We start from the raw sequence: 21199 nt of genomic DNA, 5'->3' as shown, positions 1-21199 counted from the left end.
TGAACTTCTTATCAATCACATTTGTGCCTCGTATCACACTCCCGTGTGCCGATCTGAGCAGCCGCGCAGCTGATCGCGATTTCCCGTGCCCTTATCTTGGCACAAACGCCGTGGGAAAAATCACAGCCTGAGCACAAAACCGGCACAGCCCGGGCTGGTTTGGGCTCGGGCACAAAACCGGCACAGCCCGGCCACAAAACCGGCACAGCCCGGGCTGGCTTTGGGCTCGGGCACAAAACCGGCACAGCCCGGGCTGGCTTTGAGCTCGGGCACAAAACCGGCACAGCCCGGGCCCAAAACCGGCGCAAACTGAGCCCAAAACCAGCACAGCCCGAGCCCAAAACCAGCACAGCACGAGCACTCCCTGGGCCGAGTTTGGATCTCCGGGCTCCAGGAGATCTGGGATTTCTGGGAGGGAATATTCTGGGGTGAGGCTCTGCAAGGGATGCTGTACAATGGGAGGGATCCGCTCATGGTCCCGCTGCTAAAGCCGCTCCCAGCTGCGGAGCTCTGCAGGACCGAGCTCGTTTCTGGGCTGGCATATTGAGGTAAGGGGTGGGCAGCGCATCCCCTGGAGAGCCATTCTGTAAAACATTTCTGGGCAGGGGGAAACGCGTTCCTCCGGCGCCCCTCGGGTGGATCGGTCCCGGCATGTTCCCTTCCCGGCCGGATCGCTGGGGAAGGGAACAAGGTGACAGCGGCTCCCGGTGATTTACACCGATGACACCGACAGCAGCGAATCCGTGCGCTGGGATGCAAATCGGGATGCTTTGGGATGCTAATTTCTTTAAATTAGCCAGATTAGCAAGAAAACAATTTGCATTTTAAAGAGGTGCCGGTACCTGCCCCCGCATTCATTTGGCCTGTGCCCGTGTGACCCCGAGCACGGAGTTACTCGGTTCGGGTCTCTCCAATGTCACTCCACCCTCAGAGGACACGCAGGACTCGGTCCCACACGTGATTCCAGAGAAAAGGACTGCTGGGCTCTGACTTTGTGCAAGACTTTGGGCAGCCCCTCGCTCGTGACTTCCCTCTGCCTCTGCCAGGGATCATCACTAACTTCAGAGGCTTTAATTGTCAGCTTAATGAGAGCATCTTCCACAGCCTCCAAAGAAAGATGCCGTTGAAAAATGCATTATCCCCTTATTGACTGCTTTTTCAATTAAAACTCTTAACTAGCAAGGCAGCTACACCCCACTTTTGCCTGGTAGAAATATCCCTTTAACATTCATGTGAAGCTGCAGAAAACAAACCTTCCCTGCCATCAGCACCTCAGGAGACTGCAGCATCATTTCATCAACAGAGAGAAATCACGGGTTTGTCTGAAAATTCCTTTTGACAGCCACGAGAGAAATGTTATAAAAACCAACACTAAAACCTGCACGGGGCTGCTCTGCACAGCCTGAGCACCACCACAGCCCGGTTTTCACATCCCATCCTGGGAGCACAGTGTGGAATTTGGGTTTGGCACAGGCAGGAGCTGCCCAGCTCATCCTCCTGCTCCTCCCCACGGCGCCCACCAGCACAGGAATCAAATGCAACCCTCCCATTCCTGTGCTGCAGATGTGCTGCTCTCCCCAGGGTCCTTGGGATTCTGAGCCATGTGTGGATTATCCACAAATTAACTCGCAGTTGGTTTAAGGATGGGGACAAAAGAGAAAAAGGCTGAGTGGGAGCTGGTGTGCTGCCTGTTTTCCCAAAATCCCTGACCCCAGCAGTGCTCACAGGACCCCAGTCCCCCTGTGAGATGTGTGCTGGTCACATCCTCCCCTCCTCTGCCTCCAGGCTCCCACTGAGGCCTGAGCACAGTTCATCCCACAGGATGAGAACCCCTGGGAAGGCTGGAGGGGCACAGCAGGACAGCTGCAGCCAGGGCGAGCAGGATGTGCTCCCTGGCCCGGGACAGCTCCCTCCTGTCCCTGTTCCCTGGCACAAACACAGATTTATAAACCCCACTGGGCTGAGCTCCCTGACTGAGGAAGGGAAATGGTTCCATGGGGACCGGGCAGCGATGGGTTAATGGCTGCACCTGAGGGTTTCAGAGCTCCTTTCCAGCTTCATGATTCCATGATTCCAAGGCACTCACACATTTCCAGAGCTTATTTACAAACTGGGAAGGCAGGGAAAGCTAGGGGCACATTGGGGTGGGGTCTGCTGGGACAGGGAAACCCTTGGAATGGGGCTGAGGGGTCTATTGGGACAAGGAAACCCTGGGAATGGGGGTGAGGGGCTGCTGGGACATGGAAACCCTGGGAATGGTGGTGAGGGGTCTATTGGGACATGGAAACCCTGGGAATGGGGCTGAGGGGTCTATTGGGACATGGAAACCCTGGGAATGGGGCTGAGGGGTCTATTGGGACAAGAAAACCCTGGGAATGGGGGTGAGGGGCTGCTGGGACATGGAAACCCTGGGAATGGTGGTGAGGGGTCTATTGGGATAGGGAAACCCTGGGAATGGGGCTGAGGGGCTGCTGGAACAGGGAAACCCTGGGAATGGGGTTGAGGAGCTGCTGGAACAGGGCAGGCTGGCAGGTGGCAAAGGGGGTGAGCACAGAGGGGCTCCAGGCCCATCCCTCAGGATTCCACCCCATCCCTGAGGTCCTTGGGCCAAGGGATGGGTCACTGCCTGTGTGGGTGATCTTTGCAGAACACCAGAGCTGAGCTCAAGCACTGGTTTAAAGCCACCTAAAACTCTCCTTGATTCCCTCCCAGCAGTGCCCTCACATTCTCCTCCCCTGTAAAGCTCCGTGTTAATCCTGGCATTAATGTCACCGAGTCACCCGGGGGCACCAGCGCCGAGGCTGAGCCTCATGACTCAAACAATGACTCAGAACCTCTCTGGCCACCCCAGCAGAGCCAAATCAGATCAGCTCATCATCCCCAGGCCCTCAGCTGGGTGAGAAGAGCTCCAGGTGCCCACAGACCTTTGCTCCCTGCAGGAACCAGGGAAGTGTGACAATAACAAGGCATGGCACTGGTGAGCCTGGCTCGTTGTCCCATCGTGGGAAGAGGATGCTGAAGGCACCAAGCAACACCTCTGGGTTCTCTGGGAACCTTTCCAGTGCTACAGACCTCGTGTGGCCAGCAGGGACTCACCAAATCTCCCCCTCACTGCTCGTCCATGGGGTGCAGAGAGAGTCTGGGGATAATTCCAGCGTGAGGAGCCCCAGCATCAACATTTGCCATGTGTGAGCTCAGTCTGGCCACTTCCAGAGCTCCACAGAGCTCCAGCAGGGAATCCTGGGCTCCCATGGCACATCCAACACCCTTGTGCCCAGTGTGGAGATGGCAGGGCTGGTGCTGGATCATCTCTAAGGACCCTTCCACCCCAGACTGCTGGGGCTCTTTGATTCCAAGGGCATCAGGGATGATGGAGCAGCAGCAAAGAGCAGTGAGGAGCTGGGAATTCAGGGGTTTTCCAGACCTTGCAGCCCAGGGAGATTTGCTTTGGACCTGAGTGACTCAAGAAAGGCATGTCTACACCTCTGCAAAATGTCCATTGGGCCTCCTAAATAAACCTGTGGGACCACAAAATCATGGAATCATTGAGGTTGGAACTGACCTCCAGGATCACCAAGTCCAACCTTCCTGCAGCACTGCCAAGGCCACCAGTGACCCCTGTCCCCAAGAGCCACATCCACACAGTTTCTGAACATTTCCAGGGATGCCTGACCACCCTTCCAGTGAAGAAATGGAAGTGAACACATCCACACAGTTTTTGAACATTTCCAGGAATGTGTGACCATCCTTCCAGTAAAGAAATGTTTCCAAAATACCCTCTGAGGCTCCCCTGGCCCCGCCTGAGGCCGTTCCCTCTGCTCCTGTCCCTGTTCCCTGGAGCACAGCCCGACCCCCCGGCTGTGCCCTCCTGTCAGGAGCTGTGCAGAGGAGATGGGACACAGGAAAAAGAAAATCATCAATGACTGAACACCTGGAGGGGGCTGGAAAAGCACCACTGCCCTCCAGGGAGCAGACTGGGGGTTGGACACCATCTCAGGGGAGATGAAAGAGCCTGCAGCCCTTTGGAAAGGGGATTTACTCCCTAAGCCACGTCCTTTCAACACCAATTCTCCTCCAGGTTCTGATCCCACATCCCCAGAATCGAGAGGTTCCAGGTGGCACCAGCTGCTCCTGCTGGTTCTGCTGGTTCTGCACTGGTTTGTGAGAGCTGAGCACAGAGAATTCCCACCCTCTCCCTAAGCTGTGAGCTCAGACAAAGGATTTCATCTTGCCTCAGCCCTTCACTACAGGGAGCAGGGGAAGCCGGATCTGCTGGGATGGGCAGCAGGAGCCAGAGCCAGAGCTGTGCAGTCATCTTGCCAGGGCACCAGCAGCCCCAAACAGCCCCAGCTGCACCCAAACCACCCCCTGAGCCCATCCCACCTCCCCTGGTCCTGATCCCACAGGATCCACCCTCAGAAATCTGCCCAGGCTGGAAATGCCAGGCAGGGAGAGCAGGGTCCAAATCCCCTCATCCCAGGGAGCAGCAGCAGCTCCTGGGAACTCCTGCCTGAGCTTTGAGGGAAAAAGGGAATGCTCAGAGGAGCAGAGGTGACCCCATCCCACCCCATTCCCATGGGATTGTCCCACCCTCAGCCCTCAGGAGAGACCCCTGACTCTACAAACATCTCCTGTCCCAGCCACTGCCTTGGAGGGTGGAATTAAATCTGGAGAAAGAGCTGGAGAGGAGAAGTGGAGGGGGAAAACATGGCTGGAAATGAGAGGGGGGAAAGGAAATGAGAGGGAGGAAAGGAAAATGAGAGGGGGAGAAGGGAAATGAGAGGGGGAGAAAGGGAAATGAGAGGGGGAGAAAGGGAAATGAGAGGGGGAGAAGGGAAATGAGAGGGGGAGAAAGGGAAATGAGAGGGGGAGAAAGGGAAATGAGAGGGGGAGAAGGGAAATGAGAAGGGGAAAGGGAAATGAGAGGGGGAGAAAGGGAAATGAGAGGAGGAGAAGGGAAATGAGAGGGGGGAAAGGAAAATGAGAGGGGGAGAAGGGAAATGAGAAGGGGAAAAGGGAAAATGAGAGGGAGAAAACATTTCTGGAAATGAGAGAGGGTGAAAGAGAAGTGAGAGGGGGGAAAGGGAAATGAGAGAGGAAAAAGGGAAATGAGAGGGATAAAGGAAAATGAGAGGGGGGAAAACATTTCTGGAAATGAGAGAGGGAGAAGGGAAATGAGAAGGTGAAAAGGGAATGAGAGGGGGAAAACATTTCTGGAAAAGAGAGGGGGAAAGGGAAATGAGAGGGGGGGAAGGAAAATGAGAATGGGGAAAGATGCCTGGAAATGAGAGGGGGAAAAAGGGAAATGAGAGGAGGGAAAATGAAAATGAGGGAGGGAGAAAGGAAATGAGAGGGGGGGAAAGGAAAATGAGAGGGGGAAAAGATGCCTGGAAATGAGAGGGGGGAAACGTTCCTGGAAATGAGAGAGGGGAAAGGAAAATGAGAGAGGGGGAGAAGGGAAATGAGAGGGGGAAAATATTCCTGAATTTCATCACCTCCACCCCCGGGCAGAACGGACTTCGCCCGGGTTTTCAGAGCCTTGTATATCGAATTGGTTGGATAATGCTCACTGATTGCTCCCTGAATGAGCCTTTCTCTGGCCATTCTCAGGATAATCAGGTCCCTGGAAGTTCCCTGCGTGGCCCGGGCCGGGGTGAGGATGAGGATGAGGATGAGGATGTGCGCTGGGAGCTGATGAGCGCCGCGCTGCTCCTGCCGAGCGTGACCTCCAGCGAGCAGCGAGGTGAGATATTTAAAGTTAATGAGCTGGGTTTGCAGCTCGGGGCCCCGAGCACACAATGCTGTTTATTTTTATTCTCCAGCAGCTCCCTGCGGTGCTGGCCGGCCCGGGCTGGGTCATTGCCGTGCCCAGCTCAGCCTGGCTGGGCTGGCACGGGCTGGGCACGGCTGTGCCCTGGGGTGAGGCACAGGATGAGCCGGAACAGCTCCAGCCTCAGGAGATTTCCCAGACAAGGCGTTCGGTTTCAGAGATTGGGAGGTCAGAGCCTCCTCAGCAGCCTGACCCCTCGCCCAGCACGAGGCAGAGAATTTCTCCCTAATTACAGATCAATCAGGGGAAGTCTGGCACAAAACTTTGGCCTTGGAAAAGAGTTTTAATTATAGACAGCTCCAGTGACTTCTGGGAGGAGAGGAACAGCTGCCCCCACTGCCAGGGAGGATGTGGGTCTGTGGGAGGGAATTCAGGAGAGCACAGAGCTGCTGCAGGGCTGGGACACCTCTGGAGCCAGACTGGGACACCTGGGGGTGCTCACCTGGAGAGGAGAAGCTCCAGGGAGAGCTCAGAGCCCTTGCAGGGCCTGAAGGGGCTCCAGGAGAGTTGGAGAGGGACTGGGGACAAGGGATGGAGGGACAGGACACAGGGAATGGCTCCCAGTGCCAGAGGGCAGGGATAGATGGGATGTTGGGAATTTGGAATTGTTCCCTGTGAGGGTGGGCAGGCCCTGGCACAGGTGCCCAGAGCAGCTGTGGCTGCCCCTGGATCCCTGGCAGTGCCCAAGGCCAGGCTGGACAGGGCTGGGAGCACCTGGGACAGTGGGAGCTGTCCCTGCCATGGAATGAGAGGAGGTCTAAGATCCCACCCAAACCATTCTGGGATTCCATGAAATTCAATGGATCTGAGGAAAGGATCAAACATCTCCATTGGAGCCCCTCTGTCCCTGAAGTCCCTCCACTCCTGCAGTTTTCAGAGCACTTGTGTGGATATGGTTCCATGACAGCCCCACAGAAAATCTCCATGGATTGCAGGGACCATCCCTGCAGGAGGGGGTTCCATGGGCTGGGAGGCTTCAGCCCAGCCCAGAAGGGAGGAGCAGAGGGGTTTGTCCACCCCACTGAGTAAAGCTGGAGTTCCTCACTCTGGCACCCTTGGCTTGTCCTGCAGGGGAGGAGCAGCTCCCCAGGCCTGGTTTGTCCCCTTAAAACGAAATCTGTGACCACCCTGTGTCCCCAGGGACTGAGGGGACAGGGACCTGCTCCAGCACAAGCACTCAAACCAGGAGGGAAAGCCCAAGGCAAACAGGGCTGCAGTAAGGAATAAATGCCCATCAGACACCTGCCAGCTCCACAGCAGCCCCAGGGAGCTGCAGGATGCCCAGGGACCAGCCCTGCCACCAGATATCCCCAGGGAAGGGCTCTGCAGGGGCTGCTGAGTCCCCAGAGCCCCCAGCCCTCTCTGAAATCCCCTCCCTGTGCACCCAAACCCCTTTGGCAGGTCCGTGCAGACTCAGGTGCATCCCCAGCTGTGAGCAGTGGTCCCTGTGTGCCATGGATCAGGAGCACTGGGACCACCCCACAGTGCCCAGGATTCCATCAGCAGCTCTGCCCCTGCCCTGGGAGGGGCAGAGAGCTCTGGGTGCACCTGGGCAGCACCAGCAGCTCATCACTGTGGGTGCTCCCTGGGGCACACACACCCTGGGGAGCCACAATGATCCCAGGGCGCTGCATTTCAGCAGGAAATCAAATTCCACAGGGATGGAAACAAAGCACAGGGCACGAGGAGCACCCCAGCCCAAGCACGGGTGGGTTCCAGAGGGGGCTCTGCACTTCAGGCCTTCCTTTTGTGCTGGGCTGCACTTCAGCAAAGGCAGGGTGGGATATTACTGGCTATAATTTGATGTAATTCGGTGTAATTTGATGAACCTCTTGCGGCTCCTGAGCTGCAGATTTGACAGGCTGCAGCAGCAGCTGTAATTACTCCTCATTTCTGCAGTGAGAACACAGAATTGGATAAAATGTGATAATCCTCATTGTCCAAATGAGAGCAGACATGGAGAGAGTGGCCCCATAAATCCAGACACATCTCATCAAATCCATCCTGCTGCCCAAAATTCCCAGCTCAGCAACACATTTTAAAGGACAGCCAGGCTGGAATGTGGCTGGATCGTTTCTCACACTGAAAAATCACTTTGAGATCAAAGGACAAACCCCAAATCCATCATAAGCCATTGCTCCTGGGTCCCTGGGAGTGCCCAAGGCGAGGCTGGATGGGGCTTGGAGCAACTTGAGATAGTGGAAGGTTTCCCTGCCCATGGCAGGGGATGGAGTGAGATGATTTTTAAGATTATTTCCAACCCAAACCTGGAATTCTGGGATTCTCTGACTCCTATGAACCCTGATTTTAACCCAGAAATGGTTTCTGGTCCCCCTCCAGCAGCCTGGGCTCTTTTGTACTGAAACACATTTTATATTGAGATATAAAATGAAATATTTTATCCAGCTCTTTTCATGCTGAAACAAAAGGAAACATCCACTACAGTAAAAAACTTCAGGAAAACCCAAAGAAGAAAAGTGTGAGAGACAAAAGAAGCAGAGAAAATGTTTCCAGCTTGGGAATGTCACCATTGTCCCTCACAGGGCAGCTCAAACTGAGCCTGTGGACAGAAGCCAACATTGCATTGATCAAAGGTTGGACAGGATGATCTTGGAAGTCTTTTCCACCCTTGATGATCTTGTGATCCTGGGATTTGTCCAACCTTAACAATCCTGTGATCCTGGGATTTGTCCATGCCAAAGAACAAGGGATTGTCTTCTGTCTGCCCTGGGGGAAAGCTGAACAGTTCATTCTGAAGGAGAGATTTGCTCTGTCTCCAGCCCATGTCCCTTGGCCATGGCCATCCCTGTCCCCAGCTCTGGTGTCCCTTCCCTCCCCAGCAGCCAGGGCAGGCAAACAAAGCAAAGTCCCTGGGCAGTCATGGACAGCAGGACAATGGCCTGGAGGGACACGGTGACTGTGACACCACACATGGCACTGTCCCTTCTTCCCTTTCCAAAGAGAATCTGGGACATTCTGGGATGTGTCACCTGCAGTGACACAGAATTGGAGAGGGCAATGAAGAACTTGGCGGGGGGGAATCTCAGTTTGAAGTTCTAACAGTCCTGGAATCACTGAGGTGGGAAAAGACCTCCAAGGTCATCAGGTCCAACCATGGCCACCAAACCACAGCACCAATGGCACTTCTGCCTGGGTTTGAACACCCAGGACTGCCTCAGGTTGTTCTGGAAACACCCAGGAAAAGTTTAGATTGGATATTGGGGAAATGTCTCCATGGAAGTGCTGGTCAGGCATGGACACTGCCCAGGGCAGGGTGCAGTTCCCATCCCTGGAGGGGTTTAACAGCCCTGTGGAGGTGGCACCTGGGGACATGGGCAGTGGTGGCCTTGGCAGTGCTGGGGGTGGTTGGACTCAATGACCTCAGAGATCTTTTCCAACCTCAATTATTCCATGACTCTCCTAGAACGTTAAGTTGAGATTCCTCCATTTTCCGATGCTCCCAAGGATGTCACCATCCCAGAATGTCCCAGAGGTTCCAGGCAGGTCCCTGGTGAAACCAGCTCAACTTTTCCTTCATCAAAAGACTCCCCATTCTCATCCCAATAAATAATTTGACATCCAGGGGTGGATTTCCCCCCGCTCTTGTGGTAGCCTGGAGTTATTTTTCCAGCTGCTCCTCTAATTAGTGCACCAAGTGCTCATTTTATTCCTCAGATAAAAATCCCAACGAAACCATTTGTGACACTTAAGTCACACATTCATCTCTTTTATGGCAAATCCTGCTTAAAGAGGAGGAATCCCAGATAAGGCCACACATTCCATGTGTCATTTCCCAGTGTTTTTATCAGCAGTGCTGCCAATTGGAAGAATTTACAAATAATTCCTTTTTTCAGCACAGAAATGTGTAAAATATTTCCCTTTCCCCGTGCTGGCAGAACATTCCAGCTCATTCCCCAGCTTGCAGAGAGAAGCACTGACCCCTCTCACAATTTGTGTCCATGAAATGCAGAATTATGGCTGAAAATTAGGGGAATCCATGGGATAAAGGTGAGATTTGACTTCTAGGAGCATTCCCAGAACAAAATATTGGCTCCCTACAAGGCACAGCCCCCAGAGGGGTGTCCAGGTCCACCAACAACCTCTGTGGGAACAGCCCCACACTTCCAAACAAAGCTTTGGGCTAAAGGAAATCTCAGAAGCCCCAGCCCTCACCTCCCTTCCTAAAGAGAAACATTTTTGCCAACAAATCCCTTTTTTTCCTGTCCTGTTCTGGCACTTCCCATCCCAGCAGTGTCACAATGTCTCCTGGAGTCCACAGAAGGAGGGTTCTGAGGATTTCTTGGGATTTCTCTGTAGACCTTGAAATATTCCAAGGAGATTCCCATTTTTCTCCATAACTGAGGGAGTTTTATGCCAGTTAGGGATCCAGGGGATTCCCAGCCCTGCTGCTCTCCTGCCTCCAGGGAGGAGTGGCAGGAATGGGATATTCCCAGGAAATCAGGGCATGCAGAGGGGCTGAGGGCAGAGCCAGTCCCTGCACTCCTGGCAGTGCCAGGCTGGTGGCTGGTGACACATCCCTCTGCTGGCCTGTCCCCTCTGCAGGAAGGCTGGTGATGTGTCCCTGCGCAGGGAGGTGCTGGCAGCCCTCAGCAGCCATGGAGGCATCAGAGGTGACACCTGTGAAGGGCTCCTGGGCCAAATCCCAGCTGTGCCAGGGCTGGTTTTGCTCAAGCTCCAACAGTATTCTCTCTGTAACCCCATTTTTCCTCCAAAAGTGATGAATTATGGAGCATCCATTCCTTCCTGCTCTCTTGAGAGCTCTGAGAGCATCACTGAGCAGCTGCACACTGTGGCCCTGGAGGCAGCTCTCCCTGTGCCATTCTCTGTGTCTGTCCCTGTGCCACTCTATGCCATTCCCTGTCACAGACATATTTTATGAAAAATCTTTTCTGTAAGATTTTTCTTCCTGAAAAGCTGAGAGGCCTCAAGATCAAAATGTAAACAATGGTTATCTGCTGCTGTGGAATGCAACAGGTGCATCTGTGATTGGCCCATGTTGGATGTTTCTAATTAATGGCCAATCACAGTCAGCTGGCTTGGACAGAGAGCTGAGCCACAAACCTTTGTTATCATTCTTTCTTTTTCTATTCTTAGCTGGCCTTCTGATTAAATCCTTTCTTCTATTCCTTTAGTATAGTTTTAATATAATATAATATAATATAATATAATATAATATAATATAATATAATATAATATAATATAATATAATATATATCATAAAATAATAAATCAGCCTTCTGAAACATGGAGTCAGATCCTTGTCTCTTCCCTCATCCTAAAACCCCTGTGAACACTATCGCAATTCCCAGTGTCATTCCCTGTGTCTGCCCCTGTGTCTGTCCCTGGCTCAGTGGCAGGAGGTGACACCAGGTGTGAAGTTCTCTTGTCAGGTCCCTTTATGCTCAGCCCCAGCCCAGCTCCAGCCCCTGGTTCTCCTGGTTTTTGCTGGCCCTCAGTGAAGTTGGCCAGGGCAGATGCAGCCCCTCTGCCACGCTGGAATTCGCTGATGAAAACTGCATCTTGGGGCTGCTCAGGCTGGCTCAGCTTAAATCCCAAGCCCTGCCAATTTTCTTACCTCATTTGCAGGCCCTGGCAGCAGTTTTGATGGGAAGGAAGGAATGGATGTCTGGCTGCTCCACCTGCCAGCACACCATAACTCACGGCACGGGGCAGGGATGTGCAGGGGATTTCAGCTCCCCCCAGCTCTCCTGAGCACTGGGGACTCCTCCCTGAGTGTGACCTTTCATCCACCCGAGCTTCCAACCCATCTAATGCCAGCAAGAACCTGGAAAAGCTCAGCAGCCTCACCAGGAGTGTATGGGAAGGTGGTCAGGCTGTTCCTGGGAGCACTGGGCACAGCCAGCATTCCTGCCCTGCTCCTGCATGCTGCCCTTTCCCAGTGGGAGAGGAGGGAGGAGGCTGCTGCTGTCTCTCACTCCACAGTCCAAGTTAAATCCCAGGAAAAGGAGAATAATCCATTGGAGAAAAAGTAGCCATGATAATATAAATTCAAGCTGTACAGCACTAATTCAATTTGCAGGCAACGTAAATCTTTCACAGAACATTCCCCTCTTTGCTCAGCACCTCAGGAATTTCCCATTCCCTGACTTTTTTTAAATCCATGGCCCACTTGACCTTCCCCTGGCACAGCCCCCAAAGCTCTGCTCCAGCACTGCACCAGTAGAGCCAGTTTGGAGCTGGAGGATCAGCTGCCATCCCTGCAGAGAGCACACAGAGCTGCCTGGAAAGCCTCAGCAGGAATTCACCCCTTCCCTCATTCCAGGTTTGACTGCACTCCCCAGCCCGGGTCCCTCCACAGCAGCAGTCTGCACAGAGCAGTGCCAAAGCCTGCCAGAGTCAGGGAAGGACTGGACATGAATCAGAGCTGGGAGCCAAGTCCCAGCACTCTTTTTCCAAAAAAGCTCAGAATTTCGGGAAAAGACCCCAGGAGCTGGCAGCACACTGAGCCTGGCTTTGCCAAACCTGAGCCCGAGTCAGTCTCTGCCAGGAAAGGCCAGCACAGCAGGGCAAGGGGCAAACAGCAGCTCTTGGACAGACACTTCTGAAGTGATGGATTCCTTTCTTCCCCTTTTCTTTGGGGAATGAGATCATTCCACAGCAGATCTCCTGTCCCTGCCAGGCTGTGCAGCCCTTTCTGTGCAGAACCTCAGCAGGGTGACAGCCCTGCCCTGGTGACAACTGTCCTGTGCCTCCCAGGGACATGGGCAATGCCAGGGGGCAGGGGAGTGTCACTGCCCCTTCTCCCCAGGCTCGGCTCCCCAGTGTCCCCAAGGATTTCCCCAGTATCCCCAAGGATTTCCCCAGTGTCCCCAAGGGTTTCCCCAGTGTCCCCAAGGACTCCAGGCTCTCCCAGATCCCCCAGCCCCTGCTCTGTGACCGTGTTCACAGGGGTCTGAGGATGAGGGAAGAGATGAGGATCTGACTCCATGTTTCAGAAGGCTGATTTATTATTTTATGATATATATTATATTAAAACTATACTGAAAGAATAGAAGAAAGGAGTTCATCAGAAGGCTAGCTAAAAATAGAAAAAGAAGGAATGATAACAAAAGTTTGTGTCTGGGACAGAGAGTCCGAGCCAGCTGACTGTGATTGGCCATTAATTAGAAACCCCATGAGACCAATCACAGATGCACCTGTTGCATTCCACAGCAGCAGATAATCATTGTTTACATTTTGTTCCTGAGGTTCTCAGCTTCTCAGGAGGAAAAATCTTAAAGAAAAGATTTTTCATAAAATATGTCTGTGACACTGCTCTGGCAGGATCCCAGCGTTCCCTCTCTGTCACAGCCCTGGGACAGGGTTATCTCTGCACCCCAGCTCCTGGCAGCAGGGAGGGCTCCCCTGCCCTGCCAAGGACATTTTAAAGGAATTGTTCCTTGTGCTCAGCTCTGCAGCAGCTGAAATCCCTCCCTGGCTCCAGCATCCCGATCCTGCATTTCCCTCCCTAACAGGGGTTCTGTTACTTTTATTCCCTCAGTAATTGTTTGATGAGTTCTCCCAGCAGGACCTGGCTCGGGATGATTCCACCCCTCAAAACTTCTCCTGGCAGAGCAATCAACACCTCCTTGGAGCAGCTCCCAGCCCAGCAGCTCCGGGACTGTGGGGAATCTGCTCCAAATGTCACCGGCCAGGGCTGCCCAGGAATGCACAGGGAAAGGTTCAGAGAGCCTGGCAAAGATTATCTGTGCAGGGTGGGATTGTTGGGGTGTCTGGGCCAGTCCAGGAGCTAGACTGGATGATCCTGGGGGTCCCTTCCAATTCAGGATATTCCATTATGGTGATGGCATCAAAGGAATTGCTTCCATCACTTTCAGCCTGGTTCAGCTTCTGATATCCGACTTTGGTTTGTGTTTCACCTGTGGGATGTCCCCCTCCAGGCTGGGACAGCCCCTCACCACTCTGAGAGGGGAGACTCAGCTCCTCCTGAGGGACAGCTCCCCTCTCTGCTCTGTGTGACAGGGACAGGGAACAGCTGCAGCTGGGCCAGAGGGGGTTAAGCTGGATTTTAGGGAAAAGTTCTTGCCCTTGTGAGAAACGACTGCTCACTTTTTCAAATGTTAATAAACTTTAACAAAAACTACAACCAGGGACTAAATAAGGTAAAATTACAGTGCTGAGAGCCCTCTGTGACTACCAGCCACATGCTCCTCCACAAAATGGATGCTCTGCTTTTTATATCCTTAGCCCCTCTTAAAGTTTTGTCAGCCAACTCCTTCAGTGCCATCCATTGGTGGAGATCACTTTTTACACCTTGAACAGAGGTCAGGTGTTGTCATGCTTTGCCTCCTGGTGACAAGGCAGCCTCCTCTAAATGTCCTGACTACTGAGGCTGTTACAAGGAGGGGAGGGAAAGAGGATTGTGGAATGACATCTTACAATAGCATTACCATACATCTGTGTAATATCTGTCTCTTAATTGAGAGAGCCAACTATTACATTACTTGTCTATAACACCCCCAGGGAACGGTCCCAGCCCCGAGGCTGCCAGAGCTCCAGGAGCTCCCATGGATGCCCAGGCATTGTTGGGATTGTGGACTTTGCTCTGGGTTCACCCAAGCTGTATCCCACAAGGGATGATCCATCCCCCTTCCACGGATTGCCTGATCCCTGTGATCACCCACAGCAGCTTCACATCTCACCTTGCCCTTTCCTTTTGTGTGGAGAAAACAAAGTTCCCCAGCTCCCTTCCACCCTTCCCGTGGTGAGCAGGAGTTGTTGGATGGGGACCCAAGGGCTGCCAAGCACTGGGAAAGCCCCTGTGTCGCTATAGGACACGAAAGAACACAAGCGCACACCACTGTCTTTAAAGTGAAGAAGAAAGAGAAATTTATTTTCTGACTCCAACATTTATAGTTTTCCAAGAGTGACAGTGGATTGGAGGGTGACAGTGCCACCTCTCCAATGACACTGGACAAACCAACAGTCCATCAACTTTCTCTTCTTCCATAAAGGAATGCAAAACAAGTTATTTACAGAAAGTGTGTGAGAAAGTTCGCTACAAGAATGTCAACATCAGAAGGCTTAGAAAATCTTACAAAAACCAGGGTGACAGCCCTGAGCACTCACCATCCATGTCCAGGCGCTGCATGATGATGGCCAGCTCCACCTCACTGGGCATGTAGCCCAGGGAGCGCATGGCCATGCCCAGCTCCTGCTTGGAGATGAAGCCGTTCCCATCCCGGTCCAGCACTCGGAAAGCCTCCCGGATCTCTGCGGAGGGAAATGAGAGAAACAACTGCTCACTTTGGAAAATTTCAAAAGGTTTATTAAACCTCAATGAAAATACAACAAAAGGACTGTGAAAAAATGCATATTTTATGGTTGGCTTTTTGCAAATATTAAAATGAATATTATATGTGTTATGTTAGAAAGTTATGCTGTTTTAATTTTTTAGTAGTGTGTTATAGATAGGTTTTTAGGTCATACCATAATTTTAAAATAAAAATTTTAAAATAAATAATAATTTAAATAATAATTTTTAGGTTATAACATAATATTAAAAAGAAACTATGCTATGTAAGATACTTTTTAAATAAAGGACTCGCACCAGATAGCAGTCACAGGACACCTGAATCTCTCAGAGAAAGAGAATTTATTGCTCCATTATCAGAAGAAATGAACTTCTTCCTGCCTTGCTCAGCCCTGAAGATGCTGTCAGAATTCAGAGGAAGAAGCTGACGCTGCCCAGACAGAATCCTTTGTTTGAATGGAATTTATGCATCCTGGATGAGGTGTATGAATATACAATAGGCTGTTGCTTTTAAGGGTTAATCTTCTGTTAAAGCCCTTTTTCGGGCTTATTTTGCCCAGAAAGAGCCAACCGGACTGTCCGTAAATCTTTGTACTTATTGTCTCATATTGTCCTAGTCCAAACTGTCCAAATTATTATTACTCTAATTATATTGCTGTTGTTATAACCATTTTATTATCATTAAACTTTTAAAATTTTAAAAAAATCAAGTGATTGGCATTTTTTGCAGGACTACATAAGGAAAAATTTGCAGTGCTGGAAACTGCCCCTCGTGCACACCACATGGCCAGTTCATCTTCAAGCTGGATGCTCAGTCTTTTATACCCCTGGGGGCTGCATCAGCCAGCCCTGGCCCCTCCCAGAGTCTGTCAGTCAGCTCTTCTGTGCCATTTATCAGTGCAGACTGCTTTGTACCTGGATTGGAGCTCAGGTGTTGCCCTGCCCACCCCCTGAGCACCCCCAAGCTTTTCCATTCCCACCTGCCCCATGCCAGGGACACCTGTGCAGCTTCTTTGTACCTGTGCTGGACAGCCCAGGCTGTGTGATGGCAACAATACAGGGGGAAAGGGAACTGTGGGGAGAACAGAGGGCATCTAAACCACAATAACACAACTGTACATCACTAAAGCTTTTCTGAATATTCACACAATAGTTATCTTTTAATTGTGAGAGCCAATCATCTCATTATCCATCTATAACAGAAGGGAGAAGGGAGGAGCTGCTATGGTGGAGGACTCTGTGGATGCTGAGCACAGAAGCAGCAGCTGCTGCCTTTTCCAAGGTTAATTGTGAATATTTGATCATCCCAGGGCAGGATGATCAGGATATGTTAATGCACACCCACAAACCTCCGTGCACTCAGGATATCCCAAGATCAGAGACACAGAACTGGAAAAGCCTCTAAGATTGAGTCCAACCATTCCCGCAGCACTGCCAAGGCCACCACTGAGCCATGTCCCCAAGTGCCACATCCCCAGGGCTGTTAAACCCCTCCAGGGACTCCACCCTGTGCCACCCTTCCAGTGAGGAAATAATTCCCAATATCCAACCTGCACCTCTGCTGGCACAACCTGAGGCTGTTTCCTCTTCTGCTGTTGCTGTTACCCTGGGTGATTTCCTTCTCTAGATCCTGCTCAGAGCTTTTCTCTAATTTATAACGTTTTTACAGCACTAAACAGCCTCAGATCAATAAAAATACTGATGGAACATAAGGAACCACTTCCATCAATCGTCCTTAGCTTGGCTCAGCTCCTGATATCTGACTTTGGTTTGTTTTTTAACTTTTAACTGCTCCAGCCTGTGGCAGCCACTTGTGTGAGAGGAGACACTGAGAGGGCAGCTCCAATCTCTGCTCCTGGGACAGGGACAGGAACAGCTGGGGCTGGGCCAGGGCAGGTTTATGTTGGATTTTGGGAAAGGCTCTTCCCCCAGAGTGTGCTGGCACTGCCCAGGGAATGGGCACAGCCCCGAGGCTGCTCCAGATGCTCCAGGGATACCCAGGCTGGGATTGCTGGGGTGTCTGTGCAGGGCCAGGGCTGCACTGGATGATCCCTGTGGTCCCTTCCCACTCAGGATATTCCATGGTTCTATAATCCACCACCTCAATGTCTCTGCTCACAGACCTCTCAGCTCCCAGATCCGAACTCCCCAGATCTGCCTCTTGCAAATGCCAGAGAAATTGTAACTTCCCAGGAGCTGGGAGCCTGTTTCACTGGAAAGGTTGGAGCTGAGGAGGGAAAGAGGCACCAGTTCCTCAGTTTTGGTGAAGCAGTCTTTGCCCCATGCTTGGAGAAGGAATCAGGGGATGCTCCATCATCTCCCTCTGGGAATGAGGATTTGGGAACAGCCCAGGGCTCCCCTCAACTGCTCAGAGGATTTTCACTTTCACTTAAAGCATTTCACTGGAGAAGTGGTAGGGAAAACTCAGCAGGTTTTTTTGGGAAAAGAACCCCTAACTAATTTAAAAGTTCTCCATTCTCCACCAGGAAGGAATCCATTGGAGGATGGAAAATGTTTGGCCTGCCTGGCATAGTTCAGGCTTTAAGGGAAATATTCCCAGTCCTCCATGGGCTGCCAGAGTCCCCCCCATCCTGTCCTCAGGAGTCAGGGGCTGCCAGACCCTTCAGAGGGGCCTCAGAAAACCTTTGGATGTTCCTGAGAAAAGGGCAGGAGCAGCAGAGCCCACCGGGGAATGGTTCTGATGGTCTTTGCTAATCTTTATTTAAAGCTTTACAATTCAAAATCTGCTTCTAAACCTCCTCACCCAGATTCAGCCACTCCCCTGCCCCCACCAGACCGCTCCCATTTCCAGGGGCAGGATCTTGATCCCATTTACAGGGCAGAATCCTGTTCTGATTTCCTGCCCCCATTTCCATGAGCAGGATTCTGCTCCCATTTCCCATTCCCATTTCCAGGGACAGGATCCTGTTCCTATTCCTGTTCCCATTTCCAGGGCAGGATCTGCTCCTATTTCCTGCTCCCATTTCTAGGGCCAGGATCCTGTTCCCATTTCCCATTCTTATTTCCAGGGGCAGGATCCTGCTTTTATTTCCTGTTCCCATTTCCAGGGCAGGATCCTGATCCCATTTCCCATTCTCATTTCCAGGGCAGGATCCTATTCCCATTTCCTGTTCCCATTTCCACGTCTCCCTGCCAGCCCACCCTGCTGGGAGGGAAAGGTGGGGAGGCAGCTCAAAGCTTGGGCTCATAATTCCAGGAGCCTTTGGAGTATTCAGGACTGAATCCCTGAATCCCAGCAGACTCTGCCAGCTGCAGGGAAATCTCCTTTCATGTGTGGTCCTGAGAGCTCAGTGCAGTAAATATCACACCCAGATCAATTAATGGGAAAACAAACTTGTGGCAGCTGAAGGCAGAAGAATGAGATTCATTGCAGGGAGAGGATTTTAAGAAGTAAAACATGAATCTGGAAAAAGTTTACATGTGAGACTGATCCAAATGCCAGGGGTAAATGCCAGGGATGAAGGACACCTGTCCAGGGCTCTGCTGGGGAATATCCACACAGCAGCTCCAGCTGAGGGCCCTCTCCAGGCACACCCATCCCAAAAGCTGCAATTTACAGCACTCAACCCTTGAGCCTTGAGCAGAGCAAACCCCCCCCACACATTTGGGGCTTTCTGTTCCTCTCAAAGACCTGAACTTCAGACCATGCTTGGCACATCCTCCCCAGCTCCACTGCCATCACCAACCAGAGCCTTTCCCCTCCCCACTCTATAAATACCACTTGTGCAGAGGTAGATATGAGCTATTTATAGGCTGAACACACTGTACAGGGAGCAGTGTGACCTCAGGCAGAGCCTCCTCCTGATCTTACATGGAACAGCTCCTCCTCATGCCCTTCTCTTCCCAGGGGTTATTCCCAGGCTCCTGCAGGTGCTGCCCATCCTGAGCACCCTCCCCAGCCCAGCCCTGCTCCCAAACCCCGCTCCAGGGCCCTGTGGCCCCTGGCTGCCCCTCACCTTCCTCTCCAGCTGTTCCATTTCATTACCCAAAGCTAAAAATACAGCCTCCCTTTCCCCAGATGCCTTTCCCCACCAAGTCTCCATGGCAACAGATGCTCCCGGCTCAGAGCTGCGAGGGGATGTGGTCCATGGAGTCAATCCCTCCACAGACAGCGCTGGGGCTTGGAGAAGCTTTGGGATCTTTCCTATCGCAGCGTCTCCACAGGGATGCTTTGCCCTGATCCAAAATAGCAGAGACCTGTTCTGGCTTTAAGGATCACAGGGGGGAGGGTGTTGAGGAGCTGCTGCCCCAGGAACTGCCCTGTCCCCCTGCCCAGCCTGGGTGGCAGCAGGGAAAACCAAGCACGTGGGGATCAGAAATCCCAATATTTATTCCTCTTTCCCTAAGTAGTGTCTTCATTTACTCCCAAACGTGGGCAGCTGACACAGAACTGTACCAGAGGATAAAAGGGGGAAGAGATCCCAGGAAGAATCAAAGGACAGGAAGCTCATCCTGCCCCATGGAATCCCAGAGTCCTGCAGGGACTGGGGTTGGGAGGGACCGAGGCTCCTCTGGTTCCACTATCCCAGGCTGCTCCAAGCCCCAGCCAGCCCTGGCCACCCCATCATCCCAATTAACACCTTTGTTAATGGCCTCAAAGACCAGCAGCCACAACATGAATTTAATTCCCAAATGAGCCAAGGCTGGGAAGAACTGGAAGGGTGCAAGTCCAGCAAGAAGAAAGGAACAATCAGTGAGGGTTTGGGGGCAGCAGGAGCAGAGCTGACCCTAAAAGGTTTCCCAGGAAAGTTGATCCTGATGTTCCTCCCTGGCTGTGAAGATTCCCGTTCCCCAGGAGCCCAGAGCACAGCACTCCCTTCCCAGAGTTATTTGAGCATTCCAGAGCTGTGGAAGGGAAGGGGGGGAGATGTGTTTGTTTTTAATTCATTCCCTCTCTCTGCTGCCATTGAACAGCTGCACTTTACAGCATCCCGATTACCCAGCCCATGTCCCATCAACCCCCCCTCCGGGAGAAGGAGGGGAGAAGCAGGAAAAGGAGGGATCTTCGTTGCCTTTCTGAAGGGCACAAACAGCGCTGCCAGAGCTGGCCCTGAAATCCAGCCCAAAAGTGCTTCACTGCCCCAAATCCATCCTCATCCTCCCCTCCCGCTAACCCTGCTCCATCCCCATCCCTCTCCCTGCTCCATCCCATCCCTCCCCATCCCTCTCCCCACTCCAGCCCGACCTTCCCGCTCATCTCTCCCCCTGGCCGGGTTTATTTCCAGTGATTTCCCTGGGCACCCATCGTCATTCTGTTGTGTCTCCCGAACAAGGATGAATAACGATTCCCCGGAGAATTAATTCCATCACATGCCCTGGCCGCCCTGGGGTGGTTTGGGGTGTAAATCCCACCCCAAAAGTGTCATTACCCCGCTGTCATTGGGGAGATAAGAGCCGAGATAACACCGCCCCGAATCTCCCCACTCATTGCATCCTTAATTGTCCTTAATTGCACCTTTGGGCCCCCGAGTACGGAGGGAAGGATCTGAAAGCTGCAAACAGCTCGTCCTTGAGTGAACCGGGGAGTGAGGCTTGGCACTACTACGGCTAAAAATTGGAAATTTCCAGCCCTCCATCTGCTATTCTCACTCTTGTTTTTTTGGGTGGGTTTTTTTTCCCTGCCGCAAATTGCGACGAAGTGTCAAAATAATCCTGTTTTTATCTAATGGCAACGCCCCCCCCAGCGTATTCCAATGGGAAGTGTCAAAATATTTCCCTCGGTTTTTGGGATCTCAGCGGAGCAGCTCAGCAGTGCTCTCACTGTGCCCTGGGCTCACAACTCAGGCCTGGGGCTGCTCTTGTTTCACAGAATTGGGCAGATTTTTATTCATCTCTCCCTTCCCCAAGAAAAAAATGATTTGTAGAAAAGACATTTTTGGTGCTTCTGCTCCCAAGCACGTTGAACATTTCCAGGTAACCTTTGGGTGTGGATGTGACGGGTTAAACAGACAAACTTTCCCAGGCATTATTGTCTTAGGGAAGTTGTGAGAACGCTCAGAGAAAGAATTAAATTAATTCTTTTCTTATTCTCTGCACCTGGTGCTTGTGAACAT

The 21199-nt window shown here is 52.1% G+C and overlaps 1 protein-coding gene across 1 annotated transcript in view; it reads right to left on the bottom strand.

The window, feature by feature from the left end:
- The window catches only part of CALN1 (calneuron 1), a 120041-nt gene that overhangs the window by 57409 nt on the left and 41433 nt on the right, over nt 1-21199 (bottom strand). Inside the window, exon 2 of the mRNA XM_058817856.1 lies at nt 14942-15085. Within this exon, the coding sequence (XP_058673839.1) occupies nt 14942-15085 (144 nt within the window). The remainder of the gene's footprint in view (nt 1-14941; nt 15086-21199) is intronic.

This window comes from Ammospiza caudacuta, chromosome 20 (assembly GCF_027887145.1).
Source record: "Ammospiza caudacuta isolate bAmmCau1 chromosome 20, bAmmCau1.pri, whole genome shotgun sequence".
Lineage (NCBI taxonomy): Eukaryota > Metazoa > Chordata > Aves > Passeriformes > Passerellidae > Ammospiza > Ammospiza caudacuta.
This window is presented reverse-complemented; position numbering and strand designations above follow the sequence as displayed.